This window comes from Bombina bombina, chromosome 3, assembly GCF_027579735.1.
Source record: "Bombina bombina isolate aBomBom1 chromosome 3, aBomBom1.pri, whole genome shotgun sequence".
Lineage (NCBI taxonomy): Eukaryota > Metazoa > Chordata > Amphibia > Anura > Bombinatoridae > Bombina > Bombina bombina.
Genome location: NC_069501.1, coordinates 351394894 through 351407168, shown reverse-complemented (window position 1 = coordinate 351407168; position 12275 = coordinate 351394894). Strand labels below are relative to the sequence as shown.

General features: G+C 37.2%; 1 protein-coding gene across 2 annotated transcripts in view; it reads left to right on the top strand.

Annotated features, from left to right (window-relative positions):
* The window catches only part of DYNLT3 (dynein light chain Tctex-type 3), an 83771-nt gene that overhangs the window by 53529 nt on the left and 17967 nt on the right, over positions 1-12275 (top strand). For both annotated transcript variants that reach the window (XM_053704627.1, XM_053704626.1), the window contains one exon: positions 265-342. In XM_053704627.1, the coding sequence (XP_053560602.1) occupies positions 265-342 (78 nt within the window). The remainder of the gene's footprint in view (positions 1-264; positions 343-12275) is intronic.

The following is a 12275-nucleotide window of genomic DNA, read 5'->3' as shown; positions in this document are numbered from 1 at the left end:
GATTACATCATTCTACTGGCAATACTGTGGCGCACCCCTGTTTATGTTTCACATCCACAAATGAAAAGTGATGATAAATTGCTCAAACCCACAGAGTAACTACATTAAAAAAAGATTCAACAGACTTCTCAATCTCACCTCTATTATACAATGCACCTCTTTAGCAGAGTTTGATGCTCCTTAACAATCATCTCATATTTATAGCACTGCCATAGATGACAATTGTGCCATTAAACATTTACCACAATGTTTCTTATCTTTCAGTAACGTGTACAGTCATGCAGAGAAGAGGTGCTGGTTTACACACTGCAAGCTCATCTTTTTGGGACAACACCACTGATGGTAATTCTTGTAAAACTGCATCTGTAATTTCATGAGCTAAGCTGTGTATTGCTGGTATATTGGGCATTTATATGTAACATTAAGCCTAATATATTCCATAACAAAGTAATCGAACCAAAGGATGAAGAGTCACAGTGCAGCCTTTTCTGATCCCACGTCCCTGAATTACATAATGTTTACTTCAATTATGGAGGTAACAGTTTCACTAGGATTGCAAATCTGTTGTTTTACCTTTCCCCATTTGTAACACATGCATACAATGCACACAGGGCTGCCAGATTTATTAAAGGGTACATGGTGTAGTGAGTGTGGTTTGGGTGTGGCCATTAATGTAACCCATTCACTGTACACATTATATATATAAAACAGGAGAATGCTGAGCATAAGTGGTAGAGCTACATATTCTACACCCAGTGCAATCTCTCTCTTAAATAGCAGGTCTGCGTCTGGTGCACTTCCTCTCTCCCTCTTGCACTTTATGTACATAGTGCGGCTGCCAAACCGGCATGCAAATAAATTACATATACACAATATACACAATATTCCCTGCCATCTCTGGTTCAAACAAACCTGCTCACACTAACACACACATGCAGACACGTATAAACACACATATGCACACACGTATAAACACAAACACACACATGCACACACGTATAAACACACATATACACAATATGCCCTGCCAGCTCTGGTGCAAACAAGCCTGCTCACACTAACACACACACGCACACACGTATAAACACAAACACACACATGCACACACGTATAAACACAAACACACACATGCACACACGTACAAACACAAACACACACATGCACACACGTATAAACACAAACACACACATGCACACACGTACAAACACACATATACACAATATGCCCTGCCAGCTCTGGTGCAAACAAGCCTGCTCACACTAACACACACATGCAGACACGTATAAACACACACATGCACACACGTATAAACACACACATGCACACACGTATAAACACAAACACACACATGCACACACGTATAAACACACATATACACAATATGCCCTGCCAGTTCTGGTGCAAACAAGCCTGCTCACACTAACACACACATGCACACACGTATAAATACAAACACACACATGCACACACGTACAAACACACATATACACAATATGCCCTGCCAGCTCTGGTGCAAACAAGCCTGCTCACACTAACACACACATGCACACACGTATAAACACAAACACACACATGCACACACGTATAAACACAAACACACACATGCACACACGTATAAACACAAACACACACATGCACACACGTATAAACACAAACACACACATGCACACATGCATGCAGTTCACGCAGATACACATGCACACATGCAGACACACAAAAACACATATGCACACAGAAACACAAGCACACATGCAGACACACAAAAACACATATGCACACAGACACAGTGCAGCTGCCAAACCGGCATGCCAATAAATTACATATATACAGTATTCCCTGCCATCTCTGGTTCAAACAAGCCTGCTCACACTAACACACACATGCAGACACGTATAAACACACACATGCACACACGTATAAACACAAACACACACATGCACACACGTACAAACACACATATACACAATATGCCCTGCCAGCTCTGGTGCAAACAAGCCTGCTCACACTAACACACACACGCACACACGTATAAACACAAACACACACATGCACACACGTATAAACACAAACACACACATGCACACACGTACAAACACACATATACACAATATGCCCTGCCAGCTCTGGTGCAAACAAGCCTGCTCACACTAACACACACATGCAGACACGTATAAACACACACATGCACACACGTATAAACACACACATGCACACATGTATAAACACAAACACACACATGCACACATGTACAAACACACATATACACAATATGCCCTGCCAGCTCTGGTGCAAACAAGCCTGCTCACACTAACACACACATGCACACACGTATAAACACAAACACACACATGCACACACGTATAAACACAAACACACACATGCACACATGCATGCAGTTCACGCAGATACACATGCACGCATGCAGACACACAAAAACACATATGCACACAGACACACATGCAGACACACAAAAACATATGCACACAGACACACAAGCACACATGCAGACACACAAAAACACATATGCACACAGACACACAAGCACACATGCAGACACACAAAAACATATGCACACAGACACACAAGCACACATGCAGACACACAAGCACACATGCAGACACACAAAAACACATATGCACACAGACACACAAGCACACATGCAGACACACAAAAACACATATGCACACAGACACACAAGCACACATGCAGACACACAAAAACACATATGCACACAGACACACAAGCACACATGCAGACACACAAAAACACATATGCACACAGACACACAAGCACACATGCAGACACACAAAAACACATATGCACACAGACACACAAGCACACATGCAGACACACAAAAACACATATGCACACAGACACACAAGCACACACACAGACACACACGTAAAAACACACAAACATGCATGCAGACACGTATAAACACAAACACACACATGCACACACGTATAAACACACACATGCACACACGTATAAACACAAACACACACATGCACACACGTATAAACACAAACACACACATGCACACACGTATAAACACAAACACGTCTAAACACAAACACACACATGCAGACACGTATAAACACAAACACACACATGCACACATGCATTCAGTGCACGCAGACACATGCAGACACACAAAAACACATATGCACGCAGACACACAAACACGCAGACACACATGCACACACGTAAACACACAAACACATGCACACACGTAAACACACAAACACATGCAGACACAAACACACACAAAGGTACACACGTATACATACAAACACGCACATGCAGACAAACATGCACATGCGTATACACACAAATACACACACACATCCAGACACACATGTATACACGCAACCACATACATGTACACACTAAGACACACATGCAGACACGTGCACGTACATACGCATACACACATGCACGTATTATAATAAAAAAGAATAATCTGTATTTCTTTGTGCAAAACAGCACTAAGAATACTGAGCAGTTAAATGTTATGCAGCACAGATTTTGCAGCCTGTTTAAACTCTGTTATTTTTTCTTACTATTAATGCACATTGTGTGAAACACACTCAGCTTTTATTCAAATTCTAGCTCTGAAAAGATTTCCTTTGTTAATGAAATTCATTTAACCTAATAAACAACTATCGGTGTAATAATAACATTCTCTAGTACATTAGAGCATTTTCTTATTTCTCTATTGCTTGCATAGGGGTTAAAGTGAATGTAAAGTTTAATATAAGTGCCCGTTATCTAACAATACTCTTAAAAACAGGGACACTTTCATTCTTTAAACTTTACATTAAAACTTATTTTTTAAAATACTTACCTTTTCTTTATGGAAAGCAGACCGACGATCCTCCGCCTGCAGCTCCTGCTGTAGTTAGCAGATCGATGATTCTGGCTTCCTCCAATCGTTGCGTGCCGCATGAGCTGGACGCCAAAGGGGGCACACAACGATTGGAGGAAGCCAGAATTATCATTGATCTGCTAACTACAGCAGGAGCTGCGGGCAGGGGATTGCCGGTCTGCCTTCCATAAAGAAAAGATAAGTATTTTTAAAAAATAAGATGCCCTGTTTCTAAGGGTATTTTTGGATAATGGGCACTTATTCATTAAACTTTACATTCACTTTAAACACAGGGTTAACATCAGCTGCAGAGAGGAAACAAATTTCCGCTCAGAGTGGAGCATGACCATTATTAATTTGGGATCAGCAGTAAATTGCCTCTCTGAAGCTGACTGTAACTATGTGTTTAACTTCAGTTAAATGTAAGCAATACAGCAATAGTTTAAATGTTTCAGTTCATTAGAACATGTTCTTATTGTACCTTTAATGGGACAGTAAAGTCAAAATTAAAACTTTCATAATTCAGATAGGGCGTGCAATTTTAAACAACTTTCCAATTTACTTTTATCATCAAATTTGCTTTGTTCTCTTGGTATTTTTTGTTGAAGGCTAAATGTAGGTAGGCTAAGAGGCTGATTTCTAAGACATTGAAGGCTGCCTCTTATCTCAGTGCATTTGATTAGCTTTCAGCTAGACAGTGTTAGTTTATGTGTGCCATATAGATAACATTTTGCTCACTCCAGTGGAGTTATTAAGCAGTCAGCACTAATTGGCTGAAATACAAGTTTGTAAAAAGCACTGAGATAAGGGGACAGTCTGCAAGGTTTAGATACAAGGTAATCACAGAGGTAAAAAGTGTATAGATATAATCGTGTTGGTTATGCAAACTGGGGAATGGGTAATAAAGGGATTATCTATCTTTTTAAACAATTAACTTTTTGACCACTATGGGATAGATTTATCAAGCAAGGGTGGACAAGGGCGTATATATGCGCCCCTGTCCACCCCAGCTCGCCTCTGGCAGGCAGCAATCCGCTGGCGGAATTCAACATAAGCACACAAGCACTATTTTGCACTGGTGTGCTATCCTGCCCCTTGCCCGCGCACAGCCAATAACGCGTGTGTTGGAGCTGTCAATATAAATTTTCCATCTAAGAGGTGGAGAAGAGGTTAGGAAAGCAGCAGTCTACTAGTAGCAGGATTTTGCAGTTGTTTTGCATTTTTATTTAGTAAAACTATTGTCCTATTTAGAAAAAGTGGTGTTTTGTTTGTAATGTGATATATGTGATTTCCCTGCACTGTTAAATAATCCCGCGTGCTTGGTGTAGTTTTGGATGGAAAAATATCTTGTCATATACGGAAAGTGATAATTGTTCCCAGCACTGTTTATTTGTGATCAGTATTGATAATATTATTATTTACCTCTGTTAATTTCCACCATATCCTGCTTGTTTACAATGTATTTTAAGAATAAATTGCATAAACCCTCTTTAAAACTACTGCTATGATATAAATAAACCACATGAACACCTGACCCAGGGGCTTTAGAACAGTGCTGGTGATTTCACATGTGGAGCCTTGACTTTGATAGGCAGCTGTCCCCTAGATATAAGAAGCATAGGACAATGTAGATGCAAGTGGTTTCGTTCTACATTTGGAGTCGGTTGCATACACCCAGGTGATGTACAAATGGAAGTAGTTAATATTGTAATAACTTTTTTTTTATTAAAACCGGTTTAATTATAGGACTATATTGGGAAGAAATGCTTACACATTTAATTAAAAGATGTACATGTTTTTTTTTTTTACAATGATTTGTTATACCAGTTGCAGAGTTTAACATGTATGAGATATTGTTTGTTTTTGGTTTATTTTTATATATGAAATAGCTGTCTCTGCTAAATTAACAACATGGGCCCCCATTACATATGCGGCGTCGCCTGCAAATGCCGGCAACGCCGGTTTTTGCGCATTTTTGGTATCCTATATACAGCGTAGCATACAAGTTACGCTCGTATATTTCACCCGTCGGACGTAGTTTTTTTTACCCATAGAGTAACATATAAAAGACGCGCAATTTGGTATCCAATATCCAGCGCAAGGACTTACGTGGTGAAAATGGAGAAATCTTACTCCATTTTCACCTCGCCATAAAATGCAGCCGTAGCAAGCCTTGCGCTGAGTATTGGAGCACCGTAACTCCCTAAAATGCCTGCAAAAAAAATAAATAACACCTAACGCATGCGCAATGTCTATCTACCTGTCAACCGCAATCCCCCACCGCAATAACTAATAAAGCATATTAACCCCTAAACCGCCATAGCCCACAACGCAATAAACCTATTATATTATTAACCCCTAAACCGCCATAGCCCACACCGCAATACACCTATTCTAGTATTAACCCCTAAACCACCATAGCCCACATAGCCTATTAAATCTATTAACCCCTAATCTGCCGCCGCCACTATAATAAAGTTATTAACCCCTAAACCTAAGTCTAACCCTAAAACCCCCCTAACTTAATTATTATTTAAATAAATCTAAATAATATTACTATAATTAACTTAAGTATTCCTATTTAAAACTAAATACTTACCTATAAAATAAACCCTAAGATAGCTACAATATAATTAATAATTATATTGTAGCTATTTTAGGATTTTTTTTTATTTTACAGGCAACTTTGTATTTATTTTAACTAGGTGCAATAGCTATTACATAGTTAATAACTATTTAATAGCTACCTAGTTAAAATAATTACAAAATTACCATTACACCTAACACTACACTATCATTAAATTAATTAAATACATTAACTACAATTATCTAAAATTGAATACAATTAAATAAACTAAACTATAGTACAACCCCCCCCCCCTAAATTACAAAAAATAAAAAAATTACAAGAAGTTTAAACTAATTACACCTAATCTAAGCCCCCTAATAAAATAAAAAAAGCCCCCCAAAATAATAAAATGCCCTACCCTATACTAAATTACAAATAGCCCTTAAAAGGGCCTTTTGCGGGGCATTGCCCCAAAGTAATCAGCTCTTTTACCTGTAAACAAAAGAACAATCCCCCCCCCAACATTACAACCCACCACCCACACACCCCTACTCTAAAACCCACCCAATCCCCCCTTAAAAAACCTAACACTACCCCATTGAAGATCACCCTACCTTGAGCCGTCTTCACCCAGCCGGGCCGAAGTCTTCATCCGATCCGGGCACAAGTGGTCCTCCAGCTGGGCAGAAGTCTTCATCCGATCGGGGCAGAAGAGGTCCTCCATCCGGCAGAAGTCTTCATCCAATCGGCATCTTCTATCTTCATCCTTCCGGCGAGGAGCGACTCCATCTTGAAGACACCCGACGCGGAGCATCCTTCCTGCACGACGACTACCCGACGAATGGCTGGTCCTTTAAATGACGTCATCCAAGATGGTGTCCCTCTAATTCAGATTGGCTGATAGGATTCTATCAGCCAATCGGAATTAAGGTAGGAAAAATCCGTTTGGTTGATTTAATTAGCCAATCGGATTGAACTTCATTGGGGGGCATTGTTCTTTTTTTTTTTACAGGTAAAAGAGCTGATTACTTTGGGGCAATGCCCCGCAAAAGGCCCTTTTAAGGGCTATTTGTAATTTAGTATAGGGTAGGGCATTTTATTATTTTGGGGGGCTTTTTATTTTATTAGGGGGCTTAGATTAGGTGTAATTAGTTTAAACTTCTTGTAATTTTTTTTATTTTTTGTAATTTAGTGTTTTTTTTGTACTATAGTTTAGTTTATTTAATTGTATTTAATTTTAGATAATTGTAGTTAATTTATTTAATTACTTTAATGATAGTGTAGTGTTAGGTGTAATGGTAACTTAGGTTAGGATTTATTTTACAGGTCACAAAAAGACAAAGGCGCCTCCTAGTGTAATACAGTTGGTGAAAGAGATTTGATAGGTAATCAAAAAGGTACTCACAAGTGGAGCAGCACCCAATTGTGCTAAATCAAACAGACTGGGATCTCACAGTGTCCCAGCTCACTGACACTGCAAGGAAACTGGTTTCTCCAATGTCTTGCCGGACTGACAGAGCTCAGACTCTCACAAAGAGGTTTACATAAAACCAAATTTTATTAATAAAATAAAAATCTCAGTGTCTCATGACACTAGATATTAAAAGAACAAGCAACGCGTTTCTCAGACTGCTGTCTGTTTCATCAGGCTTCTATTGATACAATGAGAGTACTGGCTTAAATAAAAACATATGACCAATCCCAGTTCATTAACCTCTGACACACCCAACCAGGTGTACTAAGACCTAATTGGTCTCAATATAACCACTGACATAATAAACAAAATAGAATAACAATCTCTAAACATCTAAAAACATTTTAAAAAATTAATCATGAGAATGAGTATATATACATACACACACATGCACATACATATATACATACATATATATATATACACACATACACATATACACATAAGGGTTAACATAATGAGTCTATCCAATCTTGTGAACAAGGTCTTATCATAGACATATATATTCCTTTAAAATAAAATTACTAAAACTTGACCCACATTACCTCTGTATTAAAACTGTAAAAACAAAAGTCAAAATAAAATGTTAAAATACAATATATTTGTCAAAACGGAACCTATGTGCATTCTATGCTTAATTACAGATATGTATATAAATAGAAAGATATTAAGCAATGTTATTAAGCATTGCTTAATATCTTTCTATTTATATACATATCTGTAATTAAGCATAGAATGCACATAGGTTCCGTTTTGACAAATATATTGTATTTTAACATTTTATTTTGACTTTTGTTTTTACAGTTTTAATACAGAGGTAATGTGGGTCAAGTTTTAGTAATTTTATTTTAAAGGAATATATATGTCTATGATAAGACCTTGTTCACAAGATTGGATAGACTCATTATGTTAACCCTTATGTGTATATGTGTATGTGTGTATATATATATATGTATGTATATATGTATGTGCATGTGTGTGTATGTATATATACTCATTCTCATGATTAATTTTTTAAAATGTTTTTTTGTCAGAGGTTAATGAACTGGGATTGGTCATATGTTTTTATTTAAGCCAGTACTCTCATTGTATCAATAGAAGCCTGATGAAACAGACAGCAGTCTGAGAAACGCGTTGCTTGTTCTTTTAATATCTAGTGTCATGAGACACTGAGATTTTTATTTTATTAATAAAATTTGGTTTTATGTAAACCTCTTTGTGAGAGTCTGAGCTCTGTCAGTCCGGCAAGACATTGGAGAAACCAGTTTCCTTGCAGTGTCAGTGAGCTGGGACACTGTGAGATCCCAGTCTGTTTGATTTAGCACAATTGGGTGCTGCTCCACTTGTGAGTACCTTTTTGATTACCTATCAAATCTCTTTCACCAACTGTATTACACTAGGAGGCGCCTTTGTCTTTTTGTGATTTTTTTCACAGAGAAAACTTGCTCTTAGATCCTGATTTCCCTGACAAAGCAGCTGACTCCAGTCATCATCTGTGTTCCTGATCATTGATCATCCTGGTATTTGATCACATTCATCATTTGGGACTATACCCACCCCAATTGGGACATTTACCATCTATATAACATTGCAGAAGAAGACAGCATTTCCAGATAAGAACCTTTCAGGAATTTCTTATTACTGTATTTGTTATTATTTGTGTTGTATCCTATGTTTCTCATAGTCCCATATTTATAAGAATTGTTTCACTTTTGTTTACATTATTCCGTATAGTATATTTTATTATAGTTATTATATGTAATATCTTGTTCTCTTCTCTCTTAGCCTATTTACATAATAATCATATAAGGTCCTGTGCGCCCCCTAGTAGTAACACACCCTTAGTGTTACTGATTGTTTCTTTTATTTTACAGGTAATTTTGTAATTATTTTAACTAGGTAGCTATTAAATAGTTATTAATTATTTAATAGCTATTGTACCTAGTTAAAATAAATACAAAGTTGCCTGTAAAATAAAAATAAATCCTAAAATCGCTACAATGTAATTATTAATTATATTGTAGCTATCTTAGGGTTTATTTTATAGGTAAGTATTTAGTTTTAAATAGGAGTACTTTAGTTAATAATAGTAATATTATTTAGATTTATTTAAATAATAATTAAGTTAGGGGGGTGTTAGGGTTAGACTTAGGTTTAGGGGTTAATAACTTTATTATTATGGCGGCGGCAGATTAGGGGTAAATAGATTTAATAGGCTATGTGGGCTATGGCGGTTTAGGGGTTAATACTAGAATAGGTGTATTGCGTTGTGGGCTATGGCGGTATAGGGATTAATACATTTATTATTAGGAGTGAGAGGGGGGATTGCGGATATAGGGGTATACGTGTGGGGCTTATTTTTGGGAGGCGTGTTAGACAGTTACGGGACATTTAAAAGTTTAGTTAGTTTTCTTTGGTGCCGGCAGTTTCTACAGTGCCGTAAGTCACTGGTGACTCCAGAAACTTGTACTTACGCTTATTTCTGGACATCGCTAGTTTATCCGACTTACGGCACTTAGAAAATGCCGGCGCCCTATATGTAATACCCCGCTGTGCGAGGTGAAATTACGGGCGACGCAGGTTTCCACACTTGCACCGAAACCTGTGCCGTATATCGGATCGCGCCCCTGGTAAGTAAGAGGGTTGAGTTTGCAGGGATTAGACCTCAGCTTATTTCTCTATATTTACACAAATGTATCCTTATCTTATCTATTACTGTATAAACAGTGCCCCAGTACTTACAATGGAAAATTAACATTTTATTATATCTCTGCCCCAACACCACTGGGATCATGTTTGTTTTGTTTTCATAGTTTTTGTATAACCATTAATTAAAGGGACATAAAAACTTAAAGGGACAGTATACTGTAAAACAGTTTTTCCCTTAATGTGTTTCCAATGACTTTTTTTTTACCAGCTACAGAGTATAAGCTGTATAAGATTTGCTTTTTAAGGTTTATTTGTGTATATGAATTAGCTGATTTTGTGTTTTGAAGCCACAACTTAATAAAATAGGTTGAGCTTGTATGTATAATCAGATCTCATTACTTTATCACATTGTGTACATATACCTGCTTTTTAATCTTATATTTGTCCATAAACCAATCACCAATACTTGGAGAGAACAATGGAAAATTTAAATTGTATTACCTTATCTCTTCTATAACCCGTTGGGAGTGTAATTTCTTTTACTGGCTGTGTTAAGGTTAACACAGCTTGGCCTTGAGGCCAAAAACTTTAAGAATAGGTGGGGATACTACAGGCTAAATAAACTAATTCAAATGCCAATATAAGGTTAATGGAAATACTTGTAAACAATTTAATACACTCCAGCAGGTAAAGTGGATCATTGGGAACAAATTAAAGGGGAGACATTTTTTGAGTAAACTGTCCCTTTAAATCTTCCTTTCATGATTTGGATAGAACATACAATTTTAAACAACTCCAATTTACTTCTATTATCAAATTTTCTTTGTTTTCTTGTTATTCATTGTTGAAAAGCAGGAATGTACGTTTAGGAATGGCAATGGTTTTGCAATAATGTTATACATTAGAAAGAGCACTAGATGGCAACACTATTTCCTGTCATGTAGTGCTGTAGAAATGTGCACATTTACCTATCGAAATATCTATTCAACAAACAATAACTTGAGAATGAAGCAAATTTGATAATATAAGTAAATTGGAAACTTTTTTAAAATTGTTTTCTCTATTTGAAAAATTAAAGGAAAAAAATTGGGTTTCACATCCCTTTAAGTATTGAAATGTACAGTATTGGTGGGGATATCATAGGCAAAAGCAATTATTTGAAATGACAAAACAAAGGTTAAAAAGAATTTAATACAGTCCAGCATGTAAAATTGATTATTGGCAGCACTTTAAAGGATAGATAAAAACACACACAATACACTGTACCTTTAAATGTCCATTTAACATACTAACACAACTGACATTAAATACACTCTCCCAATCACTTATGTCTTTAAATCATCACCACTGTAAGCTCTTCTATGCAGGTATTTGATATTAGGGGGCCGATTTATCAAAGCTTCAACTGATAATGCGCTGGAAGTCTGTGTCAAATTTGACGCAAATTTGATCCGCTGTAGTTAACAACAACAACAGTGTAATGTAATATACGCTCCCGCAATATCAATAAGACGCAGATCAATGCCTGTGTTATTCGAGCGGAATACTGATCATCCGCTGTCACATTCAACTCCATTTGACCCTCTTGCCAATGTATCAAACATTCGACAGGTACGCTTGCGTCAATTCTGACGCAGCGTACCTATCATTCAAACTGCCACCCTTGAGGCCGCGAATGCCATAGAAATCAATGGGAGTCTGAAAACACAAAAAGA